This window comes from Culex quinquefasciatus, chromosome 2 (genome assembly GCF_015732765.1).
Source record: "Culex quinquefasciatus strain JHB chromosome 2, VPISU_Cqui_1.0_pri_paternal, whole genome shotgun sequence".
NCBI classification, from domain to species: domain Eukaryota; kingdom Metazoa; phylum Arthropoda; class Insecta; order Diptera; family Culicidae; genus Culex; species Culex quinquefasciatus.
Genome location: NC_051862.1, coordinates 157,971,863 through 157,990,783, shown reverse-complemented (window position 1 = coordinate 157,990,783; position 18,921 = coordinate 157,971,863). Strand labels below are relative to the sequence as shown.

At 39.4% G+C, this 18,921-nt stretch overlaps 1 protein-coding gene across 1 annotated transcript in view; it reads left to right on the top strand.

Annotated features, from left to right (window-relative positions):
* LOC6041475 (E3 ubiquitin-protein ligase MIB2) overlaps positions 1-15,418 on the top strand; it is a 36,457-nt gene extending 21,039 nt beyond the window's left edge. The window contains 4 exon segments of the mRNA XM_038252897.1: positions 3,225-3,526; positions 11,762-12,416; positions 12,478-14,277; positions 14,279-15,418. Of these exon segments, the coding sequence (XP_038108825.1) occupies positions 3,225-3,526; positions 11,762-12,416; positions 12,478-14,277; positions 14,279-14,444 (2,923 nt within the window). The 3' untranslated portion in view covers positions 14,445-15,418.
* The last annotated feature ends 3,503 nt before the right edge of the window (positions 15,419-18,921 follow it).

Genomic DNA, 18,921 nt, shown 5'->3' with positions numbered 1-18,921 from the left:
GGGTGAAACTTAGAAAACATCAATTTTCCTGTTTTTAAACCTTTGCATTGCAATATCTCAGCAACTAAAGGTCGTATCAACAAAGTCCGAATAAGCAAAATAGAGAATTTTCTCAGCTTTTCAAAAATATTTTTTCAAAACTGGGCAAACATGTGCACTAATTTTAAAATGAAAAACTGCGACTATTTTCAAAAAGTCACTTAAATATGGCTATAACTTGAAAACGGTGCACTTTATCAAAATTTCACTAAAGTACTTTTTATTGCAAATTTGATTTTACATCGAAAAATGAAAAAATTTTACGACCAAAATTTCGATTTTTGAAAAATCAGTATTGATTAAAATTCATAACTCGGTCAATGATTTTTGCACAACCTGGAAATTTCTGAAAAGTTGGCATTTTATGTCCTCTAAAACATATCAAAAATAAAAAATTAAAAATAGTGTTTTTTGTAAATCAAGTTTTAGTGACAAAAGTTAAATAAAAAATCACCAAATTTTTTTACCGTGTATTATTTTTTCCAGTGTAGTCCGTATCCATACCTACAACTTTGCCGAAGACACCAAATCGATCAAAAATTCCTTCAAAAGATACAGATTTTTGAATTTTCATACATCGTTTTTGTATGGACAGCTGCCAAATTTGTATGGAAAATTATATGGACAAACTAATGATGCAAAATGGCTTCTTTGGGCATACCGAAGGCACCAAAAAAGTTTCAGTCGGATTAAAAAATACAAAAAAAATCGAATGACCGAAATCCTAGAGAATTGCTCAATAGCTAATGGTCCATTTTTCAATAAAACATTTAACAACATGAAATTTTCTGATCATTTCGAAGATAAAATATTTTGAAAATTTGGGAATTAAGACTAACATTCCAAGAGGGCCAAATGTTCATTTCAACATGCACTTTTTAAATGTTAGTGAATAAACAAAAAAAAAATGTTAGAAATATAAACCAAAAAATAAGCAAGAATACTGAAAATCTAACCCTCTTTGATTTCAAGGGGTAGCTCCGATGAAGCCCTGATTTGGATCACCCTAATGTTTACGTATCATTTTTGTATGGACAGCAGTCAATTTGGTAAGGTAGGCCCCCACAAAGTATTGGTCAAAAGAAATAAAAACATATAATAATATCAAATAAAAAATCCACAAAATGGGCCAATTTCGTAAAAACCTGCCCTAGTTCTTTCATTCCTTTCTGAATATTCTGTAAAATGACGTAATAAATTATGAATGATTTGATTTTCTTGTTTAAATGTAATTTGTTGTGCTTTAATAAAAAAATACTAAAACATACAAAAAAATCTGGCATAAAAGTTAAATTTGTAATATTAATTATTACTTTGAAATCTACAGTTAATTTCTGTTTGTCAATATCTGAGGGATCATCGAGAAAAAGGAAAATCACTTTACAGAACGATGCAAAATGTAGACTGTTAGAAGAGCATCAAAGTATACAATTTTAAGAGACTGAAGAAACAGTCGAAATATTATGTTAGTGAAGATCAAAAATCAAAGAGTTGAATGTTTTCACGAAAACCCAATTTCAAGGCCGCCCGAGATTGTCAGCTCCACGTCTTTCAAATGCCTTAAACACAAACAAGTTCAAATTGGGTCCTAAAATGAAGCTTAGATTGCTGATAATATTGTTTACAGCGATAAAGCTTATTTTTCTGAGCACAATGACCCTTTGTACGACCACAAAGAGTTTAAAATGGATTTTTAAATCAATTTTGAAAAATTAACCTCGCGGTCCTTCTTGACAGAAAAGCTCCTATTTGACAGCTTGCTCCAAGGTGACCATAGTTGATCCATCGAAAAAATGTTGTCTAGCCAAAAAAAAAATTTTGCGTTAAAATGAAAAAAAGTGATCAGAAATGGTTTTTTTTACCAAAAGCAAAGTAATCCACTTTAACGACCCCCGGGTCTTTTGTGGTCTCTGTTGCAAGTTTCTGCTCATTTCTAGGCGTCCGAAGGTTATGTGTGGTGAGTCACTCAAAACCTCTTTTACGCAAATGGACCGACGTTTTACTTCCCCATCCGATAGAAGGCGTGGTCAGGCAAATCTCGTCTCGAAAAATGCCACCGGGTCCGTCTGGGATTGAACCCAGGCCATACTGGGATTCAGAGGCTACCACGCTAACCACTAAACCACCGGACCCGGCCGGTGTTTTTTACCGTTGTACATAAAAATTGAGTAGGGCTTTAGTACCCAATTAAAAAAATAATGGCAATTTTTAGATTTTGTTTGACTATTTTCTAATAATATTTTTTTTAATGATGAGACTGCTTAATTTTTTTTTAATTTCAAGGTTTTTTTTAGTGTAGCCATTTAAAAAAATGCCAAACTTTGAAGGTCGGCGCAAGGATATGACCTACACGACAGTGATGTTGAAAATAGCATTAGTGGTTAATGTGCCTAAAAAATCAATAATTTTGAAAAAAAAAAAATACGGGTTTAATATATTTATGTAGCAGCTCCTGATACATCCAACCAAGCTCAAATTTGGGTTTTGGCTCAGTTCGTCAACCGAAACAAGCCTCTAACTGCTCGTTAAAAAGCTATTTTTGTTGCATTCTAACATATCATGTAATAGAAAAAGATTGATTATTTTATATTGAATGCAAGAAATTGACGATGACCAACACCAATGATTTAATTTTCAAAATGACGCTTGACGTCACCACTTTGCAAACCTTTTATCATCTTCAAACGCCTCTTCTCATTGTGACGACCATCATCATCATCATCCTCCGTCAAAACAACTTCTCGGGCGCGCATTCTCGCCAATAGTTGGTAGATTGTAGAATGAAGAAAAAACGGGTATTTTCGGGGAATTTCCCTCCTCGTTCTGTGTGTGTGTGCTGCTCTCGAACCCGCGATAATGATTCACGCAAATCTGCCTCATTAATAGTGATGCGCGCGCGCGTGATAAACATCCGGCAGAGCATCAGCATCATCAGTCGGGTTCGGTTAGTCGGCTCGAAGACGTTGCCAAAGAAAGTTAAAGTTTTACATGGTCAGCATAAAAACACACCCTTTTCTTCATCTTGAATGTTTTTGATCGTCTCGCATCGATACCTTGCTTTACTTTCAGTTTTCACGATCGTGTTTTACTCTCATTTATTTTTCATATGAAAGGATTTTCTCTTTTCACAATTGAATTTGAAGATTTATGATCGTTTTGTGTGTTTTCTTTTTCTTTCCCAACAGAGTTCGCGTTCCGCCCCGCCAGGGAGCGCTCAAGATCCAGCTGAAGGGCATCTTCGTGGGAGCACGTGTGGTCCGAGGGCCCGACTGGGAATGGAATAACCAGGACGGTGGTCCGAACAAGACGGGGCGTGTTATGGAAATTCGTGGCTGGGACAACGAATCCTGTCGAAGTGTAGCGAACGTGTCGTGGGCATCCGGCTCGACCAACGTGTACCGGCTCGGCCACAAGGGCAACGTCGATCTGCGGTACGTGCAGCCAGCGGTCGGAGGATACTACTACAAGGACCACATGCCAGTGTTGGGTGAGTTGACCGTCGAAAATTGTCGAATTAGATCAGTAATATTCTTTATTTATTAATTTGGAGCCTAACATTTCAAAAGGGCACATAACTTTTGTAAACTAGAGTTTATCCCTTTCTCACTCAAATGACAGTTTGCATAAGGTGTAAGAGGGATGCACTCTTATTTACAAATATTTTACAGTTTGGAATCTGACCTTGCAAAAAAGTGTGCTTGTGTACAATCAATCTAATATCCGTAGGCCGGCTACGAATTTATGGGAAAGTATAATTTGTAGCAGACTCGGTTTTTGTTGATACAGCATACCGCATACTTAAGTCGCGGGTATTGGGTAACGTTAGTACTCGCGCTGCTTCTAATGAGCTTATTTCAGACTGACAGGGCTCCTTGTGGTTCAATTCCGAGGTCATTGGGTCAATCCCATCAGTTAAAACTATGGCTTTAACATCCGGAGAGCGCAACGTTTTTTTCCTTTTTGTACCGTCAAATGAGGTAGAGCAATTCTCTGAGACTTCGGCAAATCGTGCGACAATTGGCCAAAGGGATTTCAGGTCAGAACGTGTTTGGCAGAAGTACGAGTTCAACTACCGTAAACATGTGTAATTATATAACTCGGGACTCCAGCAAACAAAATGATCTTTTTCTAGTTTCTTCAGAAGTTAATATCATCAGAAATACATGTTGGTATCAAAATTTCTGCCCAAGCAGCATCGCGCAACATGTTGAAAACGTCTAAGTCCAAATTAAGTTACAACAAGGGAGCAACAATGTTGCAATTTGCAAAAATGTTACATCGAAACATAGTTCTTCATCTAATAGTTACCGTTATATGCTGTGGCAACAATTTGATTTTGAGTATTGATGCAACGTTTTGGTGACATTATTGTACCAATGTAGAAACAAACAAAAAACATACTTCATGTTGAGCGGCAAATGTTGCAAATTAGTTGCAGCAAAGTTTCCTTGATAAAACTAGTTGTAAACATCGTTTGCCATGGGCCATGACATAAACACATCTTTAATGAAAAAAAAAAACAATTTTATGCAGTTTGTCGTTTTGTTGCAACCATCAAAACACAAAAATGTAGTCCACAATGTGCAAGCGCTTAAAAAAAAAAATGAAATAAGCTACCAAAAAATCTGTCCAAACGGACTTCTTACAGTCAAAAGTATTGGGGCATGAAGATGAACTTCTAACTAAATTTTTCCACACTGTTATCGACTTCAAACGATAATTAGACACATCAGCAAATAACGAATTCACTATTCATGATATAATTCTGCTGATTATGACGAGGAAGATTTCGCGGATGAGTCAAAACAAGTCTGACGACCTCCGCAACACACACACGGCAAGCGTACTTAGGTGACCGAGCCGCGTACCCGGAGCCACTTAGCTTCTCGCCGGTGGGCAGTCTTACCCATCGGATTTCCCGACGAGACTCTTTCACGGTTCCGGCCGTGGCCCCACTACGTGACCACCCAAATCAACACCCTCCGTGGGGTACGGGACAGCCGAAACCAGCCTAGGGCTGACGGAACCCACTCCGCGACGTTTCGCACCCCTCGATTTTTCACAAGGGGGAGGAGAACCACCTACCAAGAAACATTCGCTATCCAGAAATTAAGATTCTTAAAACACACCTTCTAACGAGCCTTCTAAACACAATTCATTCCACGGATTCGTTAAAATAGACATCATTTACGATCTCACCGCTGAAATAAAATGAGAACTTTTATTTCGTTTGACAGTTCAATATACAAATTAATGATTGCAAATTTTATGTTACCATTATATTACCACAACGTTACACAAATTGGGGTGTTGGATATTTAGCTTCAACATCGTTGCTACATATCTGAAAAGTTGTTGCAACAGAAGTGATGGTTGGCAATTTGCTCAAAGAGAAGTAAACAGGGACGTACCAAGGGTGAATAATTGAGAAATCTTATCACGTTTATTCAATTTAATAGTTTTTGTTCTTGATTATGAATAACATTTCCCACTGTTAAATCGGAAGGGATTACGAAAAAGAAGTCTAACAGAAAACAGATTTTTTTACTAAAGCCTAGAATGTACCTGGGGAATAGCGGGTAATTTGCATCCACTAAAGGAAAATTTTGATTGTTTGTTGTTTGCAAAACCGCATTTCGATGCGGATTCAACATATTTTGACAAAAACAAAATTTAAGAGCGAGTACACGAACCCCTTTGTATGGGACGTCGTTTGGACCTCACCAATCTGCCTGAAATTTCCAGGGGTTTTTGTACATATCTAGAGATTTTTTTTAAAAAGGTCCAATAAACTATTGTGTTTCATATGTTTATAGCACCTATTCCAAAAAAAAACTCTGGATATAAAACTAGCATCTACTAGAGCACTCTAGGTCAACGGGAAGTGTGGCACAAAGTTTGAAGGTTCAAAAACGTCATAAATCATAAAAAGGCTGTAACTTAGACAACATTCAATTTAATTTCAAAATTCAAAAAAAAAAAATGTAACGAAATGCAGGATGAAGCATCCCAATTGGTCAAATCTGAAGGGAGTTATTGGCATTTTAGTGAAAAAATACAAGCAAAAAAAAGCGTTCCCGTAGCCATGAACAAAAAATCACGAATTCAGCTTATGATTACAAGGGCAGGAAAAACGTAACCAGACCAGGCGTTATGGTTTTTCGTGAACAAACTTTCATGAAAATCGATTGCAAACATGTATTTGTTCACGGTGCAAAATCTTATCATAAAATTTGCTTTGTTTCCATTTTCATGGTACGTTGTTCACGTTTACGAGAACGGACTTTTTTGCGTGTAGCACAATTTTCAAACTCAAATAAAAAAGTGTTCCATCCAGATATCAACTCGATTCGACCTGGAGCTTGTCGGGGACATCTGGGACTACCATCTGAGACTGATAACGCTTTGGGTAAGGCAGTTTAACATATTAAATAGACACAGTGATATTGTTGGTTGTACATTTTTGCTTGGGGGACTCCTTAGATCAAAATAAAATTAAATCAACTTATTTTTAAATTGCAAGTTCAATATCAGATAATTTACACAAAAGTATCGCCTAACATACATTAAAAAGCAAGATGCCCTCCTAGTTTGCAAAAAAATAAAAAAAAAAGTCAAAGTAGTTATGTCACAGACATAACCGGAATGGCGTAGACTACGTAAAGTTTAGATGTGTGCGTTTGGTGAGAATCAAATCGGGTAGCAAATTGTTTAACTTTCGACACTTTCGAAAAAATGAAATTCTTTTCAATAAATTACTTTCAATAGAATTAAAAAGATAAACTTTTAGCATTTCTAGGCATGAATCAATACATAATTATTGATTTTGAAGGTAAACGAAAGCATTGGATGAATTTTCGCAAGAATGCCAAGAGCAGAATGGGGGGAGGGCAGAGGGGTTGGGGGCGAGAGCAGCCTCAGAAAGCTGTGCAATCCGTCGCCCCCGAAGACCAAAATTTGTTCCTGAAAATTAAATTCAAATTAGCTCGCTGCCTCGTCCCGGGTGGGACGAGGGCAACTCTTTCAACACTAGAATTTGATGAGACGTAAATCTTTCAGAAGCGCTCGCCGCGAATGCGACGAGCTAGTTGGATGTCCCGATTGTTTAACAACCAAGGCTTGACCCACGAGAGGCTTTTCGGCGGAAGGCAGCAGGCGCGCGCCTCATCTTGTTGATGCCTCGTCCCGGGTGGGACGAGGGATGGGGATTGAAGCACCTCCGAACCACAGCAACCACGAAAGATCCTAACGGTCCGGCCATCGAGAGGCAACTGGCTGACGGTGACGACGAGAAGGCGATGCGCACTTCTTTTCCAGTTCTGGTCCCTCTCTCCTGCTGCTGCTGCTCTGGTCTCTCTCCTGCTGCTGCTGCTCTGGGCTGAGCTTTCCTGCTGCTGCTGCTGCTGCCGGTCCGACGTCTGAGACGTGAATGATGGAATGGGCTCTGGCGCGCGTTCTTATGTATGATTTCGGCCCGCTACTTCCCTCCTTTTTCGCGACCGACACTCGGTCGCGTTGCTCAGATGATTTTCCCCTCAAAATAGGTACTTGACATTCCCGTCCGTGAGTGGGAAGCGCTCATTTTGCTTGCAAAATCTCTGCATTTTGAAAACATTTTAAAACATTCAATTGTTTCAATAGTTAAAATATTTTGCCAACAATGAAAGTTTTATAGCAAATTGCTGAATAATTTTCGAATCGAATGGCACATAAATCGTGTCGATTCGATTAGAGGGAAGGAAGATATAAGCGTTTGACGGATGACGCAGTAATCCAGGGCCTTCGGCCCGGGTTTTTTGGAATGACACCCCAGTACCTTCGACAAAGACGTAAGTCTACGTCAAAAAAATCTCACCGCTGATTTTATTAAAGGTTCCTGAATACACCCCTGTGCGTATGAAGCGCCATGATGGTAGATTGGAAAAAATAATTTCATAATCAATTTTCAGCTATTTAAACCCATTTTTTACAATGTTTTTCTACAGAATTGACATTCTGTATAACTTGAATTGAAAAGCAGATAATTTTAAGATATATTTGCCAACATTTTTTTATTTCTAAACGAAAACAGCTCTAGAAAACATAGCAAATTTTGAAAATATTAAGGGCGCATGAAAAAATCACGGGTAGAATGAAATTTTACTCGGTAAACTTGAAATGGCCAAAGAAATACACCTTCTATACATTTAAGAAAAACAATTTTGTTTGTTGTCGACGAAAAATGCAACTGGTATATTTTTCCAGACTTATCCATTTTTGTTTTGTAGCGAAGCCAAAGCGGTAACATATTTATCGAGAAATTAATTAGCAGTTTGTTGCGCTTGAAATAATTTCGGGTGCACGATTGATTTCAAGCAACCAAAAATTTCACCAAAATGGTAACATATTTGTTACATTGTTGCAACACCATCAATTTCTCCTACAAATATTAGCATCGCATAGGAAACATTGCCGCAACACGTTCACAACTATCTGGCTATTGTTGCCAATCGCGTTGTTGTCGTGCGCTTTTTTTGTCACCAGGAGTGTTGCGTACATGTTGCCTGAGCAATATTGGATTGTTTTGAATTAGTTGCAAATAAGGCTTGGCGACAATAAATGCTGCTTGGGTGATAATCTGATAAACGAACTAAACAATGATTTATTGAACAAAATAATATTGAGTTGATTTTGCTCAAAAGAATCAGCAAAATAAATATTATACAAATTTTGTTTATTTTCATAAATTTAGCCAAAAAGAATTTTTGCATTCAAACAAAAGTCAGGCTAGTTTCATTTGTAGTATTTTTTACATTTATTAATAAATTCCAGAAAATTATGTTACCATACAAAATGCTATTTCAGTATAAGGCTTTCTGTCAGAAAATTACCAACACATTCAAAGTATGTTTACATGACAACTGGACGTTTGTTTGCATCAGGTTTCCTATCTATTTCTATCAAAAGTTTTTTGTCAGGCGACTTCTAGCTGGTTTTTTGACTGACCGCCCGATATGTCAGCCAACATACTTCGCAGGGCTGTGACAGCTCGAGCTCGATCATTGTTTGTATCAAAACACTGTGACGAAGAGTTCATCATTTTTTGGTTCAGTTATATTTTTTTTTCACTGGGCCTAGAAAGCTTTATGTAGGGGAAATATACCCTTTCTAATCAAACACCTATCTTCGTCATATGGAGAGTTTGATGCTCGATTAAAGCTCCAAAAATACTATTTAGGCTGTAAACTTACCAGCAACAGCACCGCCTCGAATAAGCACGCAAATGTATGCCAATTACTGGCCAAAAAGATCAAATTTAATGTACTTTTGATCATAATTTCTATTTTGCGAGACCATTTCTCATTATTTTGGTGGCACACACATCCACACGCAAGATCAGAGGTTAACTGCTTAACGAAAGTCGCCATCAATATCTTTTCACTTGCGCTAACGATTTCAAAGCGCTTAAGATATAAAATTGCTTCCAACTACCGGCAACATGTTCTTTTGACCGTTACTTAGTCACTCACTTGAAAAATAATCCCGAAACATGTAAATAATTAGCAAGCGCCATCAAAAAAACAAACGCGCTAAGTCTTTTGACGTTTCAATTTTGACCATCTATTCCAATCGAAGGCTGAAAAAAACCGAGCGAGAAGCGAAGGCAAATAAAGAATAAAGGGTGGCAGGAAACTTTCTCTATAAATGCTACTTTTCGTGAGTGTTCGCTCAAAATTTAATCAATTTTGGCAGCACGAAGCAGACCCGAACGAGCGTTGGATGAAAAAAAAACTTAGCTGAAAATAGAAAAATGGGCGTGGCCCAATGCACACGACTGATTAGAATGCGTTTTTGAATATTTTTTTTTAAAATGCTTGTAAAAGGAATAGCATAACTTTTAATAAAAATGAAAATAAACAGAAATGTTCAAAAAAAGTTGCTCTACTCGTTGGTGTACTTGGTTTTACTGAATTTCAAGGAACACTCCAGATTATCCAGCATCATTCAAACAAGACCGCTAATTAGGCTTAAAATGGGTTTATTTCCCCTATTGTATTTGAAACCAGTTGACGAAAAAACTTCATTTGTGGTCAAAATATAAAAAAATCTTTTTCTCATTTATATATTTTCGTAATATGAAAAGAAATGTTGTTGGAAATTTGCAATGAATTATCTGTACATCGAAAAATATTGTAATGAACAAAATGTTTGACAAATCTTTTCTCAATTTGCCTTGCATTTTTTTATATTTGGGAACTTGTAAAGTGTACGATTGAAAAACAATAAATTTTTCTAATAATAATTTAAAATCTCACGACATTTCACGGTATGTACTAAATTTTACGGCCAGGGGCAAATTTCACGGATTACGTGGCTTCCGCGAAATCGCGAAAAATCAAGTCAAGAAAATCGGTCAAGAAAAAAATCAAATGGGCCGCAGCGGCAGCTAAAGCAAGCCAGAGAGAGTGAAGAAAAGCCCCAAGAAATCGCTCCCTTTCCTTTGTTCTGTTGTTCGTAAAGCTGTTTCTTGGCCCCTTTCTTCCGAACTGCTTACTAGCCTTTGAAATGACTGCTGTCACCATACTCACTCGTACAAGCAAGAAAAAGATAGGAAAAGAGAGAAAGAGCACGAGGTGGTGTAGCCCGGCTGTTTGAGTGTTGAGCTTGGCATTCTCACTTGTCAACTTCGTGTATTAACCAAAGGGATCATGCATAAACCACGTGGCCTTAAAATTTGAAATTTTTATTGACAATTGTTAATTTTTATGACCTCTTCAAAATATATTTTTTAAATCTTGGAATCAAGCCTAACATTTCTAAAGGCCAAATATTCAATAACACGCCTTTTTGAAATGTTAGTCTTTACAACAAAATTTTCAAAGTATTTCTATCGATGAGATCGAAAAATTTCACAAATGTTTCATTTGTAAATTTTGAAAGTTGAACCGTTAGTTGCTGAGATATTTTCAATATCAATTGGTGAGACTTTAATCGTTGTATCTCAGCAACCAGAGTTCTAATCTTCAATATTTCTTGAGCAAGTGTAAATTTTTTTGATTTTTTTTTTCAGAAATTGGAAAAAAAAACTGTTTTTGCTTTCCTCACCTCAATGAAGAAAGGTTATAAAATCACTCGAAAAATTAACTTCCTAATTTGACTTCCTAGGCCCATTTTCATGTATACATACAGTCCAGACTCGATTATCCGAAGGTCTTGGAAAAATTTCACTTCGGATAATCAAATCTTCGGATAATCGAATCACGGAAAAAATATTTTTTTCTTTGTCTTATTGTCGATTGGCGAGCTGAATTAAGACCCTTAAGCTATTATACAGTGATTTGGTTTTTTTGAAAACAAGATGGCGGCCGGTTCGTGATTCGATTATCCAAAGTCCCAAACAAACCTGCGGAATCAAATTCTGAGCAAATGTCTGTGTGGGTGGTTGATCAACATAATTGCACCCGATTATCTCGGGACTGGCTGAACCGATTTGTCCGTTTTGGCTTTATACGGCTGCCAAAGTTGTATTGGCCATAGGGAAGGCCCCCACAAAGTTTTAGCAAAATCAAAAATTAAAATAGTTTTCGTCGGATATCGCCGATAAAATTGTCGTTTTTCAATAACAATATTGATAACATTGTCGTTAACAACATTGAAAATTCATTTTAAAGTAATACACACTTCAAATATTTAAATTTTCTAAAATTTGTGCTCTACTAACTCTGTCCTTTTGTTTTCGCAGGTCAACCCGAGGAGCAGCAGCCGGTGTCGCCACCGGTGCGCTCGCACTTTAACGTGGGCGACCGCGTCCAGGTGGCCATCCCGGAGGAACGCCTCATGGTGCTGCAGCAGGGCCACGGCGGCTGGAACCCGCGGATGGGCGAGTATCTAACCAAGATCGGCATCGTGCACCGCATCACGGACAAGGGCGACATCCGGGTGCAGTACGAGGGCTGCGCGAACCGGTGGACGTTCCACCCGGCCGCGCTGGTTAAGATTTACAGCTTTAACGTGGGTGACATCGTGACGTTTATCACGGACGCCGGGAAGATGCAGCAGCTGCAGAAGGGCCACGGCGAGTGGGTCGAAACGATGCACCACGTGCTGGGGAAGTCGGGGAAGGTGATTAAGATCTACGGGGACGGGGACTTGCGGGTGCAGCAGCTGGACGACGATTTGGCGTGGACGGTGAATCCGAAGTGCGTGAAGCTGGAGCGGGCGCTGATTTCGCAGGCGACGGCCACGGAGCGGTCCAACAGCATGATGGACCTGAGCAATCAGCGCACGAACGAGCACCACATGACGCCGCTGTCGGGGCTGTCGGGGACGTCGGCGGCGGATCGGTTGGTGCGGGAGGCCGCCCAAGGGAATATGGACTTTGTGCAGAATTATCTCAGGTGAGGTTGCTGGGTTGATGTTTGTTGGGGCTCTGTACTGAATTTAGGTTTTTCTTTTTAGTGCCAATCAAGAGGAAGTGGACTGCGTGAGCGGTGGCAAGACGTGTCTTCAGGTGGCGGCCCACCAGGGTCACGTGGAGTTGGTGAAGCATCTGTTGGCGCTCGGGTCGAACGTGAACGTGGTGGATAAGGAGGGCGATTCGACGCTGCACTATGCGGCGTTCGGGAACCAGCCGGAGATTATGCGGATCTTGCTGCAGCACAACGCGAATATTGACGTGCTGAACTCGTCGCACTGTTCGGCGTTGCACATTTCGGCGCACAAGAAGCCGCCGCACTGCGTGAAGGTGCTGCTCGAGTTTGGGGCGAACGTGAACGTGCAGGACGCGTACGGGGACACGGCGTTGCACGATGCGATCGGGAAGGAGAACACGGAGGTGGTGGAGCTGTTGTGCAACTGTTCGACGCTGGATTTGACGATTAGGAACAAGCGCGGGTTCAATGCGTTGCACCATGCGTCGTTGAAGGGGAACGTGCACGCGGCGCTGAATATTATTCGGTTGGCGCGGCAGTTGGTGAATGTGCGGAAGGACGATGGCTTTTCGGCGCTGCACTTGGCGGCGTTGAACGGGCACTCGAAGGTGGTTGAGGTGTTGGTGAAGGAGGGCCAGGCGGATATTAACATTAGGAATAATCGGAGGCAGACGCCGTTTTTGTTGGCCGTTTCGCAGGGCCACACGGCGGCGATTGAGAAGTTGGTCGAGTTGAAGTGTGACATTGCGGCGAAGGACGAGGACGGGGACAACGCGATGCATTTGTGCATTATTAAGAAGGCGAATCTGGTGCAGGATGTTTCGGCGTCGGAGTCGCCCAAGATCTACGAAATGTTTGTGTCGTTGGCGTCGGTTATCAACGAGAATCGGCTGATGTACGCGTTGTTGTGCTTTTTGGCGAAGGAGGGTTGTCCGCTGGATGTGAACTTTAAGGGCGCGAGGGTTTTGGATTGGATTCTTAGTCAACAGATCAAGGATATTATCGTGGGTTATGAGCGGGCGCGGATTGCTCGGGAGAAGGCGCTGGCGGCGATTCCTCCGGCCACGGATCGATCGTTGAATAATTCTAGGGAAGAGGAGGACGATCAGCCGATGAACCATTTGGTGGCGAACATGGAAGCTGTAAGTATGACCGCGAGTAATAATTTGGACGAGAGTGAGGGGAACAACGCGACCGTTCCGGAAGGTTCGGCAAGTCCCGGCACCAGTGGCCTCGGTCAGTCGAATCCCCCGACTCCGGCACGCAGAAATCGAGGTCATAATAGGGAAGCGGCCATCGGAACGCCTCCGCCGATCCCGAGCCATCACCCGAACGTGACTGCGCACGAGCCGGACGAGTCCAAACGCATGAACATCGAACCAACGAACGCACCGCTCAGCGATCCAGTGTCCACCCCGTTAGATAGCCCAGCCCGTTTCCAATCACCAAATCGAGCCTTATCGCCGACCATGGTAGCAGCGGCCGCCGCCGAATCCGGCAGCAGTTCATCGAAGCATATCAGCCGACGGCAGTACTCGGACAAGAACGCACCGCCGCCGCCCCCTCCATCGTCCTCGTCGGCCCCCAGCAGTCCCCCCGTGGTCAGCACCATCCCGCAGGAGTGCATCGTGTGCAACGAGCAGCTCAAGCTGATCGTGTTCGAGCCCTGCCAGCACCAAATCACCTGCGAAGAGTGCGGCGTCCGGATGAAAAAGTGTCTCTCCTGCGGCATGTACATCGAGCGACGGCTCACCGTGACCGGGAAGCCGCTGCTGAACCCGAAGGAAGCGGCCCGGCAACCCTCGGCCGACCGGCTGCGCTACCTCGAGCAAAATCATGGAGATTGAGGAAACGCACTGCTGCAGCATCTGCATGGAGCGGCGCCGCAACGTGGCCTTCCTGTGCGGCCACGGCGCCTGCTCCAAGTGCGCCGAGACGCTCAAGATCTGTCACATGTGCCGCAAAACCATCACCAAGAAGATCAACCTGTACTAAGGCGCGAAGGCAAGTTACCAAAAGATCTTTACTTCCCGTCGTTTTATCAACACACAACCATTTCTCTGTGCGCTTCTGTGTACGACGCTCCGGAAGCGGAGCCGAATCCCGTTTTTACAGTAGATAGTATTTTCCTAACAAAATGTTTCCTTTCTTGCTACCAAAAAAGAAAAAAAAACGACATCGCTCTATCGTAAAGTGTAAATAAGCCAATCTTTAAGAGAAAAACAAAACAGAAAAAAAGTCTAATAAGTGTATTTATGTGCATGTTCTTCCAAATCCTACAAAAGAAAAAAACTTACAAAAAATTCGAATGTGAATCTAAATGCTAAAAAAAAAACAAAAAAAAAACATGCTAAACGAGGCGACTTGGCCCTCAAAAAACCTGACTGATTTGCTTGTTGTTAAATTGCAGCACACGCGCACGCGCCGTTATTTCAAACACCTTCTTCCCCTAATAAACCGTTACAAAACGTTGCACCGTGCACCTCTCGCCATCGCGTTACTTCATTCTGTCCTGCGTACTTTCTTCAGTGTTTTTTTTTTTCAGTTAACCCAAACCATATTTATTTCGTTCTCGTCGTCTCTCACTGTCGTGTGCGTAAGCTGAAAAAGAAAAAGAAGAATCATATTTAGACAAAAACAAGAGTACCGTGTTTGTTAGTTGAAAGTGAAGAAGAAGAAGAAACCCCAATACAATTTTGTCATATATTTGTAGTTTTTTTGATTGCAACATACACGTGTTTTTTGTATTAAGGTGATTACCGATATTGACGCGAGCTAAACGAACAACAATGTTTATTTGTGGAATATTGCAAAATTTTTAATATATATATTGTATATCGAAGAAGGCAAAAATAAGACGGGAGAAAAATTTAATGAAAAAACGCGCGCATTCGATTGTTATTATTGATGATAAAGAAAAAAAATGTGAAGAAAAAAAGTTGTTTGTACGCACATAAGACAAAAAAAAAGAAAGAAAAAGCATACACACACACACATTAATAAACTGATATTTATTTCATTGTATCAAAAAATAAAAGAAAATAAGCACCCTTGTTTCAATTGACAAGTGATGACACTCTGGAATTTCGACGTTGTTTCCATCTTGCCTTATCTTCAAACATACATTCGATTTCTAATCAAACCCAAGCAGATTACCCCCTCTTCGAGGGGTGCCATAATCTTCCATCGTTGAAAAACTCACTTTTCCTGTTTACGACAGACGATGCTTGTTTGTTTTAAATAGCACTCGTTTCGCAATCACTATTCGCGCCACAACATTATCAATTGCAGCCCCGGTTCTAGTTTCTAAGGGCCTTGCACTATCAAGTAGGGGCAGGGGGGGCAGAATGGACCGCCTAAGGGAAATGCACCAAAAACCATACAAAAACATAAAAATTTATGTATCCAGTGTAGTAGGCTTATGCTTTGGAATGTTCCCTTCAATGTTGTATACTTGGTTGATGAAATTTTTTAGCTTAAAACTGTTTTTGAGCCACTTAAAAATAAAAAAGTTTTTTCGACTTTTTTCCAGGGTGCGGGGCAGAATGGGCCACCCTGCGGGGCAGAATGGGCCACCTTAGAAAACAAGCCATTTTGTCTAATACAACGTTGAAGGGAGATAAGAAATGACTTAAGGTACCTTTCTAACATAGTTTCCATGAAGTTAGACCACTTTAATAAAAATAGTCACTTACCAAAACAAAGATTTTTGAAAATAGTGTTAATTTGTTGAAAAAGGACACTATTTTTACAAATAATCATCAAAACAACTAAAAAATCAACTAATGTTGCATTAAACGTGATTTGTGAAGCTACCAGGAGTGAAATAATCCATTTAATCCAAATTTCATAACTTTTGAGTGTTTTTATAAGGTAGGATAAGGGTGGTCCATTCTGCCCCCAAGTGGATTTTTATTTAACACTTCCACCACCAAGTCTCTAAATGATTTTAAGGTTTCGTTGTTGTTTGTATACCTTGGTAGTAACCTCTAGTAACGTTATAAGCATTGAGCAAACTTTTTCAAACAATCCAACTTTTCAGAAAGCTTATTTAAAAACCTCGAAATAAACAACATTTGCGTGGTTTTTCAATAAATTTACACTTTTGCTCATAATTCGAAAAATACAATGAATTCAAACGTCGTTTTCGGTATGGTTGAAGTTATTTGACGTCCTTTATAAGACCCTTGCCTTACAATTGGTCTAAATCCATTCTAAAGCCCAAAACCAAGGGTGGCCCATTCTGCCCCCCTGGTCCATTCTGCCCCCCCTGCCCCTATCAAGCAGTAGGGGGGAGACGAGACGCTATCAGTTGGACGTGGCTCGCACAGACTAATCTGCTGGAGAGTTGCAGCTCAAAACAACAACAACAAGAACGTGTTCTAAGGGACCTACGCATGGGCAGACCGTGATGATAAAGAAGGGAGAAGGGACTGCAAAATGAGGGCCGGCGACGCAGCGCCGCCGGTTTGGTGCTTAGTAATGTAATATTGATTGCCTATAGCCATCGTCGCCCGCATGATTCATCGTGGTCAATGAACTGGAAGCTAGTGTGAAGGAGGGAAATCTTGTGTAATAACTAAACTTTGATTGAACTTGGACAGCTGAGTAATTCTCTTGGTTTTGGCAAAAAATGATAAATTTAGGAAAAAAAAAAAGAAAAAAAGCCATCCATACACCACGTGGACACACTACTATCAGAAATCATCAAAAAATCATCAAATAAGAGAAGATTTTTTTTTCTTTGGATACAAGTTGCTCAAAACGACCTTCTAAACACGAGAAAAATATAAAATCAAAAACAAAAAACATTGCACAGTAATGAATAAAACTAAAGGTAAAACTGTTTCATTTGATAAAATTATTCTAAACTCTATGTTTTCGCAAATCGACGTTTTTTTTGTTATATTTATAGATTTTAATGAAATTTTGGATCGAATATCCCAAATCTTTGACAAAGTTGTTGGTTAAAATTATGACTTTTCTTTAAAAAAGACGCACGGAAAAACTCCCGGTTGTTTTAATTCGACTTTTTACTGCTTTTTGATCACATCCAATATTTTTTTGTGTTTCAGACTTTCAGCCCTTGAGCAATTCTCTACGAAATCGTTCTTTTTTGTAATTTTAATTTTTGTATTTTTCAAACCGGTTGAAACTTTTTTGGTGCCTTTGGTATGCCCAAAGAAGCCATATTGCATCATAAGTTTGTCCATATAATTTTCCATACAAATTTGAAAGCTGTCCATACAAAAATTATACATGATAATTTAAAAATCTGTATCTTTTGAAGGAATTTTTTGATCGATTTGGTGTCTTCGGAAAAGTTCTAGGATAAGGACTACACTGAATGAATAATACACGTTATAAAAAAATTGTGATTTTTAATTTCATTTTTTGTTACTAAAACTTGATTTGCAAAAAAAACACACTTTTGAGAACATTTGTTTTTCTTAAATCAAGACTAACATTTCAAAAGAGCTGAACATTCAATATTACGTTTTTTTGAAATGTTAGTCTTGATTTAAGAATCAAGTTTTAGTGACAAAAAGTAAAATTAAAAATTCCAAATTTTTTTACCGTATATCATTTTTTTTTCAATGTAGTTCTCATCCATACCTACAGCTTTCCCGAAGACATCAACATCTTAAATCTTTCAAAAGATACAGTTTTTTGAATTTTCATATATCATTTTTGTATGGACAGCTGCCAAATTTGTATAGAAAATGATATGGACAAACTAATGATGCAAAATGGCTTTTTTGAGCATACCGAAGACACCAAAAAAGTTTCAGCCGGATTAAAAGATACAAAACAAATCGAATGACCGAAATCTCAGAGAACTGCTCCGTGTAAACTTGATCACCTGATTGTGAAATTTCGAAAAAAATGTGTATTAAAAAGCGAACAAAATTTACAAAAGTTTCATCGTTAAAATTGAAAATTGAACTATTTTTTCACAAAATTTCTACTTTAAAGAGCTGATGTAGGAAATGTAGCATTTTAAAATTCATTTTTTTTTCTAAAATTTTTACTTAATATGCATATAACTTGAAAACGACGCAATAAATTAAATAATAGTCATTATTGATTGCAAAATTGATTTAAAATTCAAATGACACCATTTGTTTGACAATATTTTCTTGTTTTTTTTAAAGAAAAAAATCATTTTTCAAAACGGTAGGGTAAAAAAAAGCAATTTCATATCCACGTAGTTTGTGCTCGAGCTCTCGTATGTAAAAACTATTGATTCAAAATCTTGAAATGCGTAATTCTAGAGAATTAGTCAGCTGTGCTAGTCTTATTTTTAACTTTATCTTGATTTATTTTTACAGGGTATACAGTCCAGACTCGATTATCCGAAAGCTCGATTATTCGATGATTCGATTATCCAATGATTTGTCTGGGATTGAGGTTTTGCAGCGCGACTGTGTTTCAAATGTAGGTGGCGCCACAATGAGGTTACTTTCCGAAA